Source organism: Vanellus vanellus, assembly GCF_965231255.1.
Source record: "Vanellus vanellus genome assembly, chromosome: 6".
Lineage (NCBI taxonomy): Eukaryota > Metazoa > Chordata > Aves > Charadriiformes > Charadriidae > Vanellus > Vanellus vanellus.
In genome coordinates this window covers 52,820,377-52,840,806 of record NC_138911.1, presented here as the reverse complement: position 1 = coordinate 52,840,806, position 20,430 = coordinate 52,820,377, and the positions used below count along the sequence as shown (strand labels likewise).

The window sequence follows — 20,430 nt, the reverse complement described above, 5'->3', positions numbered from 1 at the left end:
GAACCTGCCCTCTTCTAGTTTAAAGCCATTCCCCCTCGTCCTATTGCGACATGCCCTAGTAAAAAGTCCTTCCCGGGCTCTCCTGTAGGCCCCTTTTAGGTACTGGAAGGCCGCAATAAGACCTCCCCGGAGCCTTCTCTTCTCCAGCTGAAGAACCCCAACTCTTTCAGCCTCTCCTTATAGGAGAGGTGCTCTAGCCCTCGGATCATCCTCGTGGCTCTCCTCTGGACACACTCCAGCAGGTCCATGTCCTTCTTATGTTGGGGACTCCAGAGCTGGATGCAATACTCCAGGTGGGGTCTCCTGAGAGTGGAGTAGAGGGGCAGAATCACCTCCTTTGACCTGCTGGCCACACTTCTTTTGATGCATCCCGGGATACGGTTGGCCTTCCGGGCTGCGATTGCACACTGCTGGCTCATGTTGAGCTTCTCATCAATCAGCAATAATAACAATAATGATAACAATAATAGCAATAATGATAAAAGAATATACAAAATGAGTGATGCAATACAATTGCTCACCACCTGATGATCGATTGCCCAGCCCATCCCAAGCAGTGTTCATAGATTCCTGCCCCCTGGCCAGCTCCCATTTATATACTGAGCATTACGTCTATGGTGTGGAATATTCCTTTGGCTAACTTACCCTGTCTATGATCCCTCTCAACTTCTGTAGGAAGCTGACAAAGACCTTGACTTAACATAAGCATTATCTGGCAACAACTACAACAATATGTGTTATCGACATTATTCTCACACTGAATCCAAAACAGCAGCTGCTAGGAAGAAAATTAACTCTATCCCAGCAGAAACCAAGACAACTGCTGAGGCTGCACCTCAGCTGCACCTCCAATACTGTGTTTAGCTTTGGACCCCTCACTACAGAAGCGACATTGAGGTGCTGGAGTGCATCCAAAGAAGAGCAACGAAGCTGGTGAAGGGTCTAGAGAACAAGTTCTGTGAGGAGCGGCTGAGGGACCTGGGGTTGTTTAGCCTGGAAAAAAGAAGGCTGAGGGGAGACCTTATCGGCTCTCTACAACTACCTGAAAGGAGGATTATAAAGAGGTGGGCATAGGTCTCTTTTCCCAAGTAGCAAGTAATACGACGAGAGGAAATAGCCTCAAGTTGAGCCAGGGGAGGTTTAGATTGGATATTAGGAAAAATTTCTTCACCAAAAAGGTTGTCAAGCATTCAATAGGCTGTCCAGGGAAGTGGTTGAGGCACCATCCCTGGAGATATTTAAAAGATGGGTACATGTGGAGCTTAGGGACAAGGTTTAGTGGTGGGCTTGGCAGTGTTAGTTAACAGTTGGACTTGATAATCTTAAGGGTCTTTTCCAACCTGAACGATTCTGTGATTCTGTTCTATGATTCTATAAATAAGCTGACCATGGCTATTAAAGAGGATCATATGATTTCATTTAGTTTTGTAATATTTGTAGTCCTTGCATGTTACATTTAGATTTAAATTATTCTTGCTTCTCAAAGTGGCATTTCTTAATGGCAACCTTATATAGATTAGTGATAGAAACAATAATTAGTAATTTTTATTGTTCAAGTTATTAAGTGACGAAAAGGGTTCTATCAGTTTTTTGATACTGTTCTACTGTTTACTTGGGCAAATACTGGAGTCTTGCATCACAGTTCAGTAAATACCTCTTTCTGTAACACCCTCTTGTTTATATAGTTCTGCTTGTTTTCTTCTTGTCCTTGACTTTATCAGTTATGCCTATACATCTGTTTGTGGGGTCATGTGGCAAGTCTTATTGGAGAAATGATTCATATAAAAAATGAAATGGGAAAAAATGTGGTTGTTTTTATCAATAAGTTCCCTCATCTCTTTTGCCACGTTTCCCAACAAGTATTTGTGTCAATACATTTGAAAGGCATTGCGGAGGCTGGTTCTGTTTATTCTAGCATTGATGTCAAAAGCCGTAGTCATTAAACCACACCCTTACTTGTAAATCTTTCATTTAGGCAACAAATACAGAATAAACATTTTAGATTTTTTTTTTAAGAGAACAACCACATATGAATGCCTGAACCAAAAAAACAGTGAACTAATATATAAAGATAGGTTATGGATTTTTTAATACCTAATTGGCTTGAATATTTTTTTAAGATGACCTTTTTGTGTGTTGAGATAGCTTTACAGCCTGTTCTAGTAGCACATAAATTGCCAAGTCTCAAGATCAATGAATAGGCGGCACTCTATTATAAGAGTCATTCTATAAAAGGAGAATTGTACACTACAATTTTCTGGGCTCGCATGTTATTCTGAAAGAGAAAAAAATAAATGGATGGAAAGCTTATATTGCTTTTTATGGTTTCACTTCCATAGTTATCCAATTGAATGGAAAGCTGTTCATGCAGGCAAGTTCAGTATGTTTAGGCAACCTCTGTTATTAAAGAAATTGTGCATGTACAGAACCTAGCAGTTGAAAGCAGCAAGTCTTTGTAATCCTGGAAACTGAGACTGTAACAGTTCTTAATATATGATTTTTTCAAGAAGAAATAAGGAAAGAAACACCAGAAATCCGTAAGCTTGGAGTTTAAGATTTTTATTGAGACAGCAGATGGAGCTGAAGGAGTTTTGCTTTTGAACCACTGCAGAAAGAATAGGATATGAATGAATCAAAAGAAAGAGAAATGCAGAGCTTTTGTCATGTTATTTGATAAAGAAAAATTCCTGCAGGATACAGTCACGTTGCCTTCTAAAGAAAATTGTATTGTTTAAAATGGACATAAAGGATATATTAGAAAGTTATGAGAAACCAATATTTGTCTAAATCTTGAGCTGAAGAGGGATGTTTTTTTTGCCAAAAAAACATGTATCTGCAGATTTTTTGGATGAAGTTTTTTGCATGTTTCATGGGGAGGCCAGAAGTTTTGAGGGGCAGATTTTTGTTTCCTAATTTTTGTTCTACTTTGGTTTTGGAAGAAATAGTCAATTAAGTATTTACAAACAAGGTTTGCTTTTCAATTTCTTTCATTTTTCAGTTCATTTAAAGGGTAAGATAAATGTACAAGTAAAAACTTTCGTATAGTATACAGGAGGAATAACCAATCCAATTTTACATTCAATTTTATTACAAATTTCATAGGAATCTATATCTGAGGTTATAGATTATTTCAGTGTTCTCTCATTGCTGGGAATGATGCCAGATAGATTGTTTATGCAGCACAGATCTTTATCCATGGCGTGCAAGTGCTATCGACATGGAGAAGTGCATGTTTCTCTCCAGTGCAAAGAAACATGAGATGGGAAGTAACAAGAAGAAAAAAGTAGAAGTAAAAAGAAGCCTTATACTCAAGTGTAGAAAATATGTGAGAAAATTTAAATGGTATTGAAATGTTTGCATGATCTTGATCTAACTTTGAAGACTATTATTTCAGTTATATTTTTGTGTTTATTTATATAATTAAAAATTATTCATAATTTTTAGACCACAGTTGTACATATGTTTAAGGAGAAAAATAAAACTGACTTTTTGCAGGGAGATTTATTTATATTTTACATTTTTCTAGGTCTATTTTTTGAAAAGTTTTTAAATCTCATGAGTGCAAAGAAGGCTGCATAGTTGTATAATGAAACAAGGCAAATATTTACAGCTTTTGATGTGCAAGGTAATTTTTTTCTCCTAAATATTTGGAGTGTTAATTTAATTCTAAAACAATTAAGCAAAACAGAACACCTGAAGGAAATAAAAAGAAATTAAGATGAGAAGTTCTGGATACTGCAAAGTTAAGTAAAACAGTACCAGGCTAACAAAGATCATGATGATATTACTATAAATGAAGCCAGGGTCAGTAGGTTGCAGCATTCTAGACGGTAGCTCTGGATTGTCTGTTGTACTATGAGATCCTCCAGCTGTTAAAAGAAATCTGTAGCTGTTCACCCTACCTACTTGCTGTTGACACCTCTCATTATTTCTGTTACTCATATATCTCCACTCATTTATGCCACCTATTTAATGGATTTCTGTCCCTGGTGGTGGCTAGAGATCTTTTCTACTTCTCATGGTAGACCAACGAAGGGAAACGAAAGCAACAAGGATTTTTTTCTCATTCTTGTTGGGAAGCAAATGTGGTGATTCTTTTTCATTCCTGCTAGACAGCAGAGGATCTCCCATCCTCAAACTGAAAAAAAGAAATCTTCATCAGGAGCCTCTTAGCTGATGAACATTCAGACAATCCTTTGCCTTTTTCTTGCTGACCTGAGATAGGACTATGGTCCTTGAAAAGAGGGAAAGTGAAACATATGGCAGATCAGATGTTGGGATGATCAGATAAGCATCCACTCAGCTTTTTGCCATGAACTAAAAGTAGCTTTGAAAGTGTTATTTTTAGTGAGTTATTTCAAAGGACTTAACTGTTTCAAGCACTGTGCTTTTGTTTGTCTTGTGATCTGCTGCACACAGTCTGTGATAGCCCTGTTTGAGATGCTTTCTTTTCCATTTGGATCTGGAAGTGAATTCATAACCTAAGTGATTGATCAGTTGATATAAAGTATTCAGGATTCAAGATGCAGATACAAAGTCTGCAGCAGCATTAAAGTGAAGGAGAAATTTTTTATGAAAGAAAATTTTTGAAACACAATGTTCAGAGTAATTAAGATGTCAACGAAAATGATAGATTTGAAATGTAATTTTGCATATTTTAGAGTCTGTGTTTTCAAAGTTTTACAAATCTGAAATTTACAATTCAAAATGTCTACTTTTAAAGTTAAAACTTAGAGAGTTGTAGATGTTGTAGGCACAGTACTTTTGAACAGGGTTCACAGTGGCAAAAAGGAATTGTCAGTATAAAATGTTTCTTAGACTGTTCATCTATATAGGGCAACCACCCTAAAATATTTTGCGAATACAGTAACTTAAAGGGTGTATAATCATTTCAGAAATGTAAATTGATTAGCTCACATGCAAACATAAATGTAATAAGTAGTTTAAAAAAACCCTTAATTTACATTAATTTTCTCTTACCTAATTTTGATTTAAAAGATAGAGGATTTTTGACTTTTGAAGACTTCAAGAAAGCCTTCAATTCTGTTTCTCCAAAGTTATCTGAAAGAATCATAGTTGAAGCCTTCAGGTAAGATTAACAGAGAGATTCTTATTCCTGGATAACAGGTTTTTGTTGTATATAATTCAGTTAATTAAAATTATTAGATTCTATCATGCAACTGAAGAGATAAGCTTCGGCACATTGCTGTTTCAGTGCCTTTAATAATAAATATTATAAATATAAACAATGTGTAAATAACAATAATTAATATAAAGTGTATAAATAGAAATAATAAAATAATAGCTATAATTAAAATAATAAATATTACGAGATACAGAAAGTAATTTGTTGCCTGTACTGTTTCTTAAGAAGTCTAAAATTATTTACTTTTGCCTTTTCCTCCAGTAATCAGGAAATATGCATTCAAGTGTTGTCTCTTGAAAAATTCAGTTAAACTGTAGTGCGTATTGCGAGGAAGTAGTGGTGAGATTTTTTGGCTAAGAAGTGGAAGGATAAAATTTTGAGAGTAATTTTCAGATCATAAAAAAATGATCTTATGTCTGCATTTGCCAGTAAACCTTATTTAAAAATTGTTTTGGAAAACATTTCATTGCAAAGTGTAAAACTTGCTTTTTGTGACGTGAATGATTTGTTTGGAAGTAACACAGTCATTAAGAGAAGTCCTTCACTTTTGAAGACATGGCATCAGATAGCTTGCTGAGCACAATCTTTAAAAGGTGGGGTTGGATTTTGGGTTGTTACTCTTTTTTGCAGTTATCTGCAGTTATGGAACAAAGCATTATTGCAGAACAGAAATTGGTCTGTACATCTTTCAAGCCACTGCCAGGCAATAACCAAATCAAAGTGTAGAGTGTCTAAGGTCTTGGATGATGCTCTGGTGTTTTTGCACTAAAAATGTAATATATTTTGAGGAACCTTTTAAGAAGGTTTGAAAAGTTATGCGGTATATTTTTCTTGATGTCCAAGTGATTTTGCTATCACTTTTTGGTATATTGTCAATAAATGAATAGGAAAATGTAGGTAGAGTAGCTTGAGGTGTTATCCTTTCTAAATATTTTATTTTAACGATTTCTATGAAGGGCATAATGTCCAGTTTTTCTGTTCAGTGATTAAAATGTTTTTCCTGAATATTAATGCTTTTTAGGTGAGAAAAGCATATGTAATTGCTGTTCATACTGGTCTATTTTGCATTTTTACATATATTTTTGCATTATATTTCTCATTTGAAAAATTGTCAAATAAATTCAGACTTAGCTTCATCATGTAAAATAGTTCTGAAAACTTTTGGCCCATCTTTCTGTCAATGCAACTCCACAATTTTGAATTTAAATTATAATCATAATGAATTTATAAATGAAGGAAAGTTCAGCAAAATGTTATGGTATATGCTGTAACTAGTAAAGAAGATGTCACAATCAACAGTAGCTCTAATGCTGGCATTATCACAGTCCAGCAAATCAAACTTATGATTGCATATTTATGAACAAGGTATGGATTCTGAAGAGAAATCTAGAAAAAATTCTTTTTCAAGAAGTTTGCACGTTTCTTTGGCTACTCTTGAAACAAATTCCACAATAGTATTGTGTAATACAGATTTCTTTTGGATTGAACAGACTAAATCTGCATGGAACTATTCAGAATTTTAATTTGAAATTAGAGTCCTTCTAAATCCTCTTTTGGGTACATATAATTTTTGGATATTTCTTTTAGCTCTTGGTGGGTATGTTGAACTTTATGTAAGGAAACAGGGCTAGGACTTTTGTCCTAAATTGAGCTGTACAATTGGATTAAGACTGCATGAAAAGAAAGCCAGAGGAAATATTTTGGACATAGAAATTTGTCAGAAGCTTCAGTGTACTTGTGGCACAAAGTCCATATTACAATGGATTGCTAAAACAAACAGAGCATATATAATTTTCTATTTGTAGATATTTTTCTTGTTCTTCCCTCTTTTTAATACAGAGATCAGAATTGAGTTTTGGGACCGAACACGGTTTTAAAATATGTATTTTGTGTTAAGTAAAATAACTTACACTACACATACCTCTAAGATGATTAGCATCTCCAGATTTGATAACTCTGTTCAAGTGTGAGTTCTAAAACTATGTCTGTGTTAGCAATTAATACAGCACATAGGGATCAAGTCTGTAGAGCAAAAGGTTTACGCTGGGGACCCAGTATCCGTGTGACATTCATTGAGGCAGTTACTCGGACTAATTCTAGTCTGGTCAACAGACTGAACGATCTCTGGAAGTTGGAGTGCTTTGGGTGCATGCTGGGTGCACAACTTTCAGTTTAATTTCATCTGGAAGGAATGCAGTTTGTATACTGTGATCACTCTGTGATGTTAACCATAGTACAATGAGTGGTGAAGACTGGGAGATCCAAATCTTAATTCAAACATAGCAACATATTGAGACAAGGGAAAAAAAAAATTGGTATATTTCAGAGCTTTGTGAAATTGTTATACGAAAAGGGGTTTTTATGCTTATTTATAACATGCTCACTTTGGTGGAAATGCTATTTCCAAACCATGTCAGGTAGTGGTGGGTTCCTTTATTTTGGAAGGTTGCATGTATTATTTTCATATACTTTAAATGAAGTAAAACGTTACAGAATAAGCTAAGTCTGTTGTTAGTGTCAAAAGGGCTAAAAGGAAAGGGAAGTAGGGAAAAAAGTTAAAGGCACATACATAATACTTAGGTTCTCTGCTTACCACACAGCAGGGAATTATTTTCTGCTATAGAGTGTAATTCTCAACATATTCTTAGAAATAAAAATGAAATAAAAATGAACAAGGGTATTCAATCTATGAAGAGCACAAGGAAGGGAGAATACCGGTAACTGATTTGCATTAAGAATGAAGGACTCCACTGAAGTAGTTTAGCTTTCAGATCAAGTAGACTTGATTTGTAGTTGTGCAAAATGCTCATAATGAAGCATCCATAGAGGTTGAATTAATTTTAACAAACTTGAGGCTTGAAAATGGAATTATGTATTTATCATTCATATATTTTATTAATATTAAAATAGTCTTAAAATGTTTAATATGATAGAGTAAGAAGCTAAAGAAAATGGATTCTTTTTATAACCTACTTGTACAGCAGCTGTTATGCTCAAAATCTTGTTATGTCTACAAAGGAGACACACCTGATAGGTAAAGCCAAAATTTATTGTTACTATACAGAAATCTTAGCAATCTAGTCAAAGAATTGTTATTAGTACAGATTTAATAATTGCCAAAAAAAAGAAAGAACAATAAAAGAGATAATACTATGCTACAAAACATCGAAATGCAGTTAAATATGTTATACACCTCTGAAAATCTACCTCTTTTTCTGTTGTTATTCTCAGTCTTCCACTGTCCCTCTTGGTCCTGAGATTGACAGGTTAAAGGCAGGCATGGTAGGGTGAATTGCCATTATCCTGACTTCTTCATCAGGAGAAGAATGATATTCATATTGATGTTTTCCTCTCTCTCACTAGAACACCCACTTTGGGTCATTTTTACATATTTTCCAACACAGTTTACACCTTCCTTTTTCTTCATTGATTTGCAAGCCCACACTGCATCCAAATTTACTTTATATAGCACATATGACATGTATTAGATATTTCTTTAATGCTCTCTCTGTCATCCGTAAAACCACTTTTGTCCAGCTCCTGTGTCTGCATTTCCTTAATTTACCAATTGTGAGTTGTTTATAGTCTTGGTCCTCCAGTGTTAGCCTGTGGCCTGGGTCTTAACATCCCATGCCTGTTCTCTACTCTGTGTGCTGTGTCTTTACATCTGAAGGCCTCTGCTATCATGCCACATCTCTATTTCTCTACATCATTATCTTAAACTCATAAATATTTCATCTTACATAGAAGAAATTCTTGTTACTACTGTCTATATAAAGCTATATTTATACTGTATAAAGATAAGAAGAACAAACTAGGCATAACCACCTGGTCCTTAAAAGCACTGCTGTTACAGATAAAGCCAGTAAAAACCCAAGGCAGGTCAAGCAAATTCAAAGTCTGACAAGCTTCAGTCTTCAGACCTTGCAAACTCAGTACAGAGTTTGTGGTCTGTTACTAGCAATGGCTGCACTGCATTTACTGGAATACAGAGCTATGAAACATACAGTTGATATCCCTGCTTTACTTTAATGTGTATTCTTTTATAAATGTATAAAGGTGTAGTGACTTAATTTGAATTGGTGGTAGAGCTTCGGGATGGGGTGGTGTTAAATGCTCTATTTTGTGAAAGAAAAAAGACACCTCATTCAGCAGTGTTTCTAAGTATAGTGAGTGAGTGGTTTGGATTTTTTTTTTTCTTAATTCCATGGGAATAGGACCAAACATAAATATATTTTCATTTCATACTGATAAAATAATATTTAATGTAAACATTCTTTCTTCTAAGGGATTATTTGCTTACAAATGTCAGTAATGTACTACACTTAGCTGTTGCTAAATTTTGCAAAATGTGGGTGAGTTTTCAGTTTGTATTTGATTGTATTAACTGACTGTAATCTTGCCTGAACAGTAGTGTAACATTTATTGTTTCTGAGCTAGTATTGCAGTTATATTGAACAAAATGCTCAAGTGCTTATCATGCACCTGGTGTGCATCTGATTAAAATGCCACTGTACCGTAAAAGCTCAGCATTCTAGACACAGGAGTTGCAGAAGTACCTGCTAAGGTAAATGGGGTGATGATGTGTTCTTTCATGATGAGGCTCTTTTTAATGGGTAGCACACACACAAGTATTTATTTATAAAAATGCTGCTGTTCTGCATATAGCTACATGGATATGAAATGTGACAAGTCTTTTGGAATAATAATTTGTGATAAATAGCTGTAAGTAAACACGTCTTTTAAAGAGGGATTCAAATTCTTAAAAAAATATCTCAAGTACTGTTTTCCTTTTTTGTTGTGAATATGTCATATTCAAATTATAGGATATTATTAATTAGTGCTGCTGGGAAAATATTTGTCTTAGCTTTGCCATTTGTTTAGAAAAAAATAGGTTGTTTGTATGCTAAATTCTTAGACCATGATAATGGAAATAGTAATTGTGGTAAGCTGAAAACCAATCACATGTGAATGTGAGTGAACCTATAAATGATGAAAAATGTCTCACAAGCCAAAAGTGGACAGAAAAGTCTCATGCAGTTTTTAAAGCCAGCAAGCATAAATCAGATCTTAAGGAAGAAAAGAAGGCATTCATGATCTGCATTTTATGCTGCTGTGCCTTGAGATTGATAGGATCACACACTAGAGGTATATTAGTACTTTTGTATGTGTTAGTACTTTCCACACAAAAAAATGACCTAATTGTCTCGTATTTCTTTCATGTAATTATCTAGTAATGAGAAAATAACCTGGTTTTCAGAGCCACCCCATGGAAGAAATCTTATGCTCTTTTATGCAAGTTTGATTTATAGACATGTACTGCAGAGCACAGTGAATATGAGACATTCATCTTCCTATGGCTAGTTGCCATGGAAACATAGTACACAGTACAATGTCATTCTAGCTCTGGTGATGCCTGCAGTAGTTTATTCCTTTGTTGTTCTTGTTTCTTAAGCAACTGTCTTGCAGCCTTTCATATTATCACACTTCATCACCTATACAAGTCTTTTTCCTTATCTCTTGAGAACCATTTCTAATAGAAAAGATCCATTTTTTGTCTACCCATGCGTATCAGTGCATGTACTACTTTTTTTTTTTTTTTTTAAATCATGGGTTAAAAGCTTGTCCCATGCCTGCAAATAATATACCATTGCCCTAAAACTGGTAAAAGAAGATGGTAAACTAGACTGAACATCAAAGTGTAAAGAACCTGGCATCAAAGTGTAAAGAACCTGGCTCAGCATCTTTATTTACCTTCTCCTATCAGGGACTGGAGTTAAGACTAATTTTTGGTAACCAGTATCTCACTCCAGGAAGACAGAAAGGTTCTCCTACCTGTCCTTAGCTGGCATTTGTGAGGTGAACAAAAATCCAACAGCTGTCTTTTAGCACCCACTCTTTTTCACCCTTGTGAGATAAGAAATGAGAGGAACTGGGAAAAAAAAAAGGAGATCCTCATAATTAATCTAAAAAAGCAGTAAGGATGTTCAGGGCAACAAGAGTCAAATTGAATGATTTTTATATTGAGAAGCTGTACCCTAACACAAGTTCTTCTTTTTAAGGCAGTAGCTATTTCATGATTCATTGCACAGGGAACTGATACACAATTAAGGGTTATGTGTTCCAGGTACTGCCTAAATGGGGTGATACTTTGTGAGAAAACATTTTGTAGAGAATCCTGAGTTAACACCTAAAGAGAAATTTATCTTTTGGGTAATATTAATAATGATTTTTGGTTTGTTTTTCCTATCTATAACTCTGTTACCAATTTTGTAATCCAATTACTTAACAACATACTTTGCTACTTGTGGGTTGACCCCTGTGAGCAATTAAGCACCCACCCAGTCACTGACTAACTTCCCCCACGGTGGGATGGTGAAGAGAATCAGAAAAGCAGGAGCAAGAAAACTCATGGGTTGAGATAAGGACACTTTAATGACTGAAGCAAAGCTGTGTATGCAAGCAAAGCAGAATATGGAATTTATTCACTACTGCTCATAAGCAAGCAGATGTTTAGCCACTTCCTGGAAAGCAGCATGCCTTATGGTTACTTGGGAAGACAAACACCATAACCACAAACATCCCCTCCTTCCTCGTCATTTCCCCAAGCTTTTATTGCTGAGCATCATGTCGTAGAATCATAGAAAATTTGAGTTGAAAAGGACCTTTAAAGATCATCTAATCCAACACCCCTGCCATGGGCAGGGACATTTTTCACTAGATCAGGTTGTTGAAAGCACTGTCCAATCTGACCTTGAACACTTCCAATGATGAGGCATCCACAACTTCTCTGGGCAACCTGTCCAGTGTCTCACCACTCTCACTGTAAAAAATTTCTTCCTTATAGTCAATCTAAATCTGCCCTCTTTAATTTTAAAACTACTGTCTCTGCCCTATTGCTACAGGCCTTGGTGAAAAGTCTCTCTCTGTCTTTCTTATAGGCCCCCTTGGTATATTGCAAGGCTGCAAAAAGGTCTCCCTGGAACCTTCTCTTCTTCTCCAGGCTGAATGGCCTCAACTCTCAGCCTTTCTTCTATTGCAACAATAGGTGATACCATGTCTCTTTACAGCATGAGCAACAAATTTCATAGGGAATGGAACATCCCTTTGGTCACTTTGGGTAAGCTGTCCCAGCTGTGTCCCCTCCACACTTCTTGGCTACCTCCAGCTTACTCACTAGGGGAGCACAGTGGGAAAAAGAAAGCCTGAAGGCTGTGCAAGGACTGCTCAGGAGCAGCCAAGAGGCTGGTGTGTTATCAACGCTGTTGTTGTTCTAGCTGCAGAACCAAAACACAGCACCATTCGTGCTACTGTGAAGAAATTTAACTCCATCCCAGCCAGACCTAGTACAGTACTGTTAATTCAAATTATTCCTTTGTTCTAACACTTGTCTAATAAAAAACATAACTAGCTAAATCCTGCAGGAACTGGGCGTACTGTTCCTATGGAGCAGTAAGCCGTTATACATCTGCTACACATCTAGTGAAAGCATGGAGCTTTCACTATAAATAAATCTGACACCAAATCATCCTAACAAAAATTTTAAATCGAATTTATAGCAGATACGATCCAGATCTATCTATTTTCCTAATCTTACAGAAAATTCATTTAAAATTTTGAACTTTTTTGTGTATCACTTTGAAGAGAAAGGGACTGCTAAAACAATTGACATGAGCACACATATGAATTTTTGCAAGTTTGAGAGCAAAACCTAGTGTGTGAATGTTATACAATATGCTGTGCATTTACATGCTCATTCCTTCTAAATAGTTCAACATACTTTTTACTAATTTGGGAAAAATACTACCTGAAATAAATCTTGAAATATTTTTTTGAGTTAGTAATTTAATTAAGTTCATATTTAAATTAAAAGATTGTGCTTTTTCTATTTTTGAGGATATGTCCAAACAAGAATTTGCAATTATGTTAGCAAGTTTAAATAAGTCAGTGGTTCATGCCTCTTAGGTATCACTCCTGCCATTCATACTGGCCTTCTTTCGTTGGTCCTTGAAGTGCAGAGTAAATTGTTTTAACATAAACCATTCTTAGTTCACATGAATCCATTTTATTTTGCATTGCAATGGAGTAGGGATATGCACATGGTCAGTTACTATAATATATCTACGGTAATATAACTTATTAAAATGTGTTAATGCCACAATAACTGCTTAGCTGGTCATATCCTTGGGGCTCTCTTTTAAAGTCCGTTTCTTTCAGATGGGATAAAACTGTGACATATAATTAAAAATATTAGAATGTGGGAGTGTAAAATAGACCAAATTCACAACATCAAAGATTAATTTCTTTTATTATGAATAACATCTGGGATAATAGCAGCTCAGATATCCTTTTTCTCACCTGCCAAGATGCCTCAAATGTGAATCAGTTCCTTTAGCAGTAGCTTATATTTATTCAGTTGGGTGATCTCTTTACAGGGACTACCTACACAGATGCTGATTATTTTTTAATTACATTGGATGATAGAAACTGGGAAAAGGACTGACCCCACCAAACTCATTTCAAATAAACTATTAAACAGCCATTAGATGACAATTCTTGTTCATTTTCATCCAAAGCTGAACCTCTACCCTGAAGGGGAAAATGTTCCTAAAGCTCTTTCAGAGCATACTTTTTATTAAAAGTAGATTTTTCTCCAGTGTTAAGAATAAAAGATTTTTAGCAAAATAAACTGCATCTTTTATTTAAAGTATAATCTGCAGATAGACTGAAAATATGTTCAGATATGTTTGGATTTTTTTTTACTTTAATGAATAGAACAGAACAGAACAGAATAGAATAGAATAGAATAGAATAGAATAGAATAGAATAGAATAGAATAGAATAGACTATTTCATTTTTTTTTATTTTCAGAAGGGCCCTACAACAACCATCTAGTCCAACTGCCTGACCAATTCAGGTCTGACCAAAAGTTAAAGCATGTTGTTAAGGGCATTGTCCAAATGCCTCTTAAACACTGACAGGCTTGGAGCATCAACCACCTCTCTAGGAATCCTGTTCCAGTTGACCATTTGACCACCCTCTCGGTAAAGAAATGCTTCTTAATGTCCAGTCTAAACCTCCCCTGATGCAGCTTTTAACCATTCCCACATGTCCTCTCAGTGGATACTATGGAGAAGTGCTCAGCACCTTCCGCTCCACTTCACGACCTCAAGAAGCTGTAGAGAGCAACAAGGTCACCCTCAGCCTCCTTTTCTCCAAACAAGCCCAAAGTCCTTAGCTGCTCCTTACAGTACATTCTTTCTAGCCCTTTCACCATCTTTGTTGCCCTCCTCTGGATGTATTCGAGGACCTTCACATCCTTCTTAAACTGTGGGGCCCAGAACTGCACACAGTGTTCAAGGTGAGGCCGCACTAATGCTGGATACAGCAGGATAATGCCCTCTTTTGACCAGCTGGTTATGCTGTGTTTGGTGCACCCCAGGATACAGTTTGCCCTCTTGACTGCCAGGGCACACTGCTGGCTCATAGTGAGCCTACTGCCGACCAGCACCCCCAGATCCCTTTCTGCAAGGCTGCTCTCCAGCTACTGCTCACCCAATTTATGCTTGTGCCTGATGTTACGCTGTGCTATGTGCAGAATCGGGCATTTGGACTTGTTAAACTTCATCCCATTAATCATAGCCCAATGTTCCAATCTATGTAGATCCCTCTGCAAGGCATCCTGTCCCTGAAGAAGTCAACAGCACCTCCCAGTTTGGTATCAGCAGCAAACTTGCTAATGGTGCATTCAACTCCTGCATCTAGATCATTGATAAATATATTGAACAGAACTGGCCTTAGAATTGAACCCTGAGGAACATAGCTGGTGACCAGTCACCAGCCAGATGTAGCCCCATTCATTACAACCCTTCGAGCTCTGCCTTTTAGCCAGTTCTTCACCCAATGCACCATAAACCCACTCATCCCACAGCTGGACAACTTGTCCAGAAGGATGCTGTGAGGGACAGTATCAAATGTCTTACTAAAATTCAGAAAACCTACATCCACCACCTTCCCTTCATTCACTAGGCAAGTGACCTTATCATAGAAGGCTAGCAAATTAGTTAAACAGGAATTTCCCATGTTGACTGTGCCCGATGATTGCATTATTTAAGTGCCTTTCAATAGTACCCAGTATAGTCTTCTCCGTATTTTTTCCAGGAACTGAGAACTAAGTGTGAACTAATGGGTCTGTAGTTCCCTTGGTCTTCCCTCATACCCTTTTTGTATATTGGAATAACATCAGCTAGCTTCCACTCAGCTGGGACCTCCCCAGACTCCCAAGAAATTTGGTAGATGATAGAGAGGGATCCTGCCGTAACATCCGCTAGCTCCTTCAGAACTCTGGGATGAATCCCATCAGCCCCCATGGACTTGTGACCATTCAGCTGATACAGCTGGTCCCTTACAATTTCAATGTCCACAAATGGAAAGTCACTGTTCCCACACTCGTGGTCTTCTAACTCAGGGGGACTGGGCAGCCCAAAGTCTATCACTGTTATTAAAAGACTGGGGCAAAACCCGCATAATAGAATGGTATAGTATGAATAGTAGAAAATATAAATACAATAAGTCTTTGCAGTAACAAAGATGTGTTTGCAAAGTCCAGGTTCCCTTTATAGTAAAAAAACCTGACAAAAGTAAATATGAGCCAGTCTATGACATAATAAAAGAACAGCCTTCTGTCAAATTTTTAGCTGGTTTTCTTTGGTTTTAGATTTTGTTCTTTTTTCTTACAATCTCTGCTGCGTTTTAAGTCAGCATCAGAATTGCAACACAATTGAAAAGAGGATACTGTAATATTACATTCATATAAAAAAATTAAAATAATAGCTAATTTAAAGAAATACCTGATGACCGCTTGTTTTTAACATAACAGACTAAGTTATTACTTGATTTAATAAATGCTCTCAAGTTAATCGGCAGCATATACTGTTTATGACACTGCACAGTGTCTCTACTTCACCTTTAGGATTTTGTTTAAGGATAAAATCTTATTAGTAGCATTTAAATTATGTATGTGCTCTTAGAAATCCTTATATTTCTGAATTTGACAAAGTTTATAAGTATTTGTGTTTCAGCTTTACAAGGATTTCTGTGAGTTTTTTAACTGACTTCATATAAGGCTTGTAGGATAATGAGTGTCCTTTCACTGATACCTTTGGAACTTACAGACTGGTTTCAGCAAAATATCACAAAGAGCTGAGATCAAATAAATAATTGGATTTCTGCAAATTTCATAAAAATAGGTCGACAAAGAGGAAGAGAGATGCTGTAAGTGCCCCCAACAGAGGAAAGGGGCAAATTCTCTTGAGATAAGTTTGATGACAAGAGAAGATTCCCTCTTAATCATGGAATCCTAGAAAAAATATGATTACAAATACCCTTGAGCATGTGCTGCATCTTGTGTTTTGGTACATAGATGATGCTACAGAAGAGGAGTCTTCAGTACAAAAATTCATACAATTATAAAAAAGACCCCAGCATAGCATGACGATGTACCATGACAAGAGGCAATGTGTACAAGTTGTGTCGGGGGAAACTCTGTCTGAACATGAGAAAAAAATCGTCATTGTTGAGGACAGTTAACATTGGAATAGGTTACCCAGAGAAGTGGTGGAATCTCCCTTCCTGGAAATATTCAATGCTCAGCTTGACAGAGCACTGGGTAACCTGATCTAAGGTCCTACTTTCAACGTAACCAGGTGATCTCCAGAGGTCCTTTCCAACCCAGGGTTTTGTATGAGTCTATGCATCTATGATTTCTGTTACTGCACAAGAACCTCAGAAGTCACAGGATATTCAGTAGCACTTGAGAGGCCTAGCTAAAGACTAGGGTCACACGTTGTGCTAGGCGATAAACAAATACTTAGCAAACTCCTGTTTCTTTCCCAAAGATCTTGTGAGTTACCGCTGAGCAAGTAGTAATACTTATGAGAGGCAGTAAATTCCAGAACCTGATGTCTTCTCTTCATCTTAGAGAAATGAGCTATGTTTCTCTGGGTGCTGAGGTTGCATTTTGAGAAGGCAACAGCTCCACAGTTTTAAGACCTGTAGCATATATCTCAGTTAGACAGAGATATGTAACTGACTGTCCTTAAAGTTTTTGGAAAATCAAATTAAGGCTCAGAAATGTATGCACCTGTCATAGAGCACAAACTGGAATGGTAAAAAAGAAGTCAGAGTGCCAAAGCAAAAAATTCTTCTGCATTAGATAGAGTTGGGTCAGTAGTCCACATCAGGCCTGAGGCTATGTTAGGAAATACATGTCTTGTGCCAAAAAGATAGCAATAAATGGTGCTTTTTTCTCCCAGCAAAGATTGTCTATTGTGACTATTTGGTGATGGAACAATGTAGCTAAAAGAGTGATTTGGAGTGCTTCACTGGTGTGCTCTGGGTAAAATTTCGAAGTGTTGAGTTGTTGGTAATTTAAATCATCAGATTTTGTTAACTTCATAACCAGTTCTTTTAATTAACTCTTTCTGAGGATATGTGGTCTATATGCCTTTCCTTGCTTTTTCTCTTACAAGTACAGTGCTTCTAAATGTAAGAAAGAGCATACGTGGCTTTCATGTAGAACTTCAGCGTAATTCCCAGGCAGTTGGTACAGAGAAAGCTCTATTCAATCCATTGATTCAGTAGAGTCAAGAGGATTCCATTTCCTGTCATTGTGAACAATTTTTAGATATTCCAAATAAAGTGCTGGCCATTTAGGATCCTTTGTTAATATCATCCTTGAGCACTTGCAGTACTTACCTGCCACATATTCTGGAGAAACATACCCTCTTGTGTTATTATTTTGTTTGAAAAGAGCTTTCTGTGAAAAGGCCTTAATTGCCCTACTCTAGACTTCCTTCTTTCATACATGACCAGAAATTGTCGCTTCAGATTTCTTTACTCTGTGTTTGTGTACTGTAGCAGCTGTGGGAAAGGTAACTGATTCACACTAAATTATCTTTTCCTTTGCAAAAAAGATCTTTCATGGCAATTTCTCTACCCCATTGGTCTTTGGTTTCTAGACTCTTAAAGTCTTATTATTTCTAAGTCTTTCATCCCATCCCACCCCATCCCTATGAATTCACAGGTTTCTTTTCCTGTCTGTCTTTATTGGTCTATATTGATTACTAACTAGGAACAGGCAAAAAACTTGTTAGTGAGCAAAGTGTTCCATAAATATTCTTTATTTGCAACATCTGATGATGCCCACTGTGATAAGCAGGTAATGGAGGAGGAAAATGTTTACTTGTCAGATATGCTGTTGTTATTCCCATGTTTCTGTAGAACACCATTCTTTTTCCTAGGAACCACATCATACTTTTTAGAAATTTTCAATAATTCAAACTATAAATTTCCCATATGAAACTCACAGTTCCATTTCAACCAGGAACTGTCCCTGTCCAGGTTCTGTATCCTAGAATTGTACAAGCTGTAATTGCATTCTCTGCATTGAACATAGGCTCTTCTAAATAAATTCTGTCTATTTATTTATTTTCACAATCTAGCCCATACTGTTGAATGTTTAAGTTTCCAATTCTGTCATCACATGATATGGCATCTGAGTAGCCTGATTTGAACTCTTCTCATTGTTATTTATATTTGGATCCAGACAGATAGTAACAAGACAAAATGAGCAGAAGAGCCTTTTGTCAAAATCTGACAAACCACCAATGCTCTATGTCCTCTGTTAGGACTACTTGGCATGATATAATCTTTCCATCTTGATATGGGAAATGCCATGTATATGCTGTATGAGTATCACAGGTGTGTTCAGTCTACTCCCAATACTTACATGTGTTTAGCAAACACTAAATGTCTGAGAAATTGTTCAGCAATTTAGATCATTATTGTTTCCCTTTCAGGATGTTTTCCTCAAATTAATCATCAAATACCAATAGGCTTTAGAGCTTTAAAGCACATTGCTGATATCCAGGCTGTTGGTTAGCTCAGAAGCAGAGATTCCCCTCCTCTTTTCCTTCCCCAATTCCAAATTTCTGCTATCAATCTATAATTCACCAAGGCTTCCTAGTTAGGTAGGGTTTTGGTTTTTATCCACGGTGGAATCTCTTATACCAGTTAAAGTGCTTTCTTCACAGAGTTTGATTAAACGTTTGAATCTTGTAGGAATTACGAAAGAATTAGTTTGGGAACTGCAAACCAATTTCAACAAAATGAAATTTTTGCTGGGTTCTGATGTTTCAATCAATTACTTGATTGACTGCCTATTGACATCCTATTGTCAGAATGATGTAAGTAGAAGGCATCAGAATACGTGTTCACTTTGCAAGCAGTAGAGTACATTCCTGGAGTTGCTCAGACTCATGCAGAGGTCATATTTCTTACATTCAAAAAAGCATAGGGAAACAAATTAGGATCTTCCAATCAAGGTAATCCATCACTCCATATTGCCAAATAGCCTGCAGAAACAGGTAAAGAAATTATTTCAAGTCCTGCATGATTTGAAGTCTTATTCTACAAGCTACTTATGAGTCTTTGCTGAAAGTAAGCCAAATTCCATACTTAGAATGCAGTTTAACTGTTGAGAAATAGCATGACGTCTGTAATTTAACTGGTGAGTACATTTAGCAAAGAAAAATAATGATGCTTTTATAACTATCTTGTATTAAGGATTATTTTATTTTTTTTTATATTCCTACTCAACCTGTCCACTGTGTTTTATGTGTGTGTCTTTGTCCCCTGATTATAAATTTCTAGTTCTGGTAATCTCTTTTGGAATCAAATATTTTTAGGAAATGAACGAATGAACAGCCTTTTTTTTCTTGACAGATAGTTTTGATTCATCTTCTCTGTTGTAACTGACAGTGTCTCTTGCTTCATCTAATAAATACTAAGCTGTTTTTCTTACATATCTAAATCACAAAATTGGCAGCAAATTCTCTTCTTCCCTCCGTCGGTCTTTATCTGCTGGGGTTTTCTCCCACGAGTAACATTAATATAGTATATGCACTACAATGCCAAATGCAATGTTAATTCTTTAACTAATTTAGTGACTATAAATACATAGCAGCATTGTCTTCTGCTTATGTATAAATATACATAATATGCTGTGACTAGAATTTTTGAGCATGAGTGCTATTCCATTTTAAGGACCTAATACATTTTTCCTGTTATTGATTCTATAGCGAAAAATAATAATTCTGAAAAAAATTAAACAGTTTAGTGTAATTTTAAAGGGCATGTCAAGTTTTATTTGAAGGAATTATATCAACTATTTACTCTTTTCCTTCTGGCTTCTTATGTTAGGAGGTTAATAAATGCTTCAGTAT

General features: G+C 36.2%; 1 protein-coding gene across 1 annotated transcript in view; it reads left to right on the top strand.

The window, feature by feature from the left end:
* Window positions 1-20,430, top strand: part of EFCAB11 (EF-hand calcium binding domain 11) — a gene marked incomplete at both ends in the record, with an annotated part of 102,277 nt that overhangs the window by 5,345 nt on the left and 76,502 nt on the right. Inside the window, 3 exon segments of the mRNA XM_082485749.1 lie at window positions 3,527-3,576; window positions 3,580-3,625; window positions 4,999-5,089. Coding sequence (XP_082341875.1) covers window positions 3,527-3,576; window positions 3,580-3,625; window positions 4,999-5,089 — 187 coding nt within the window.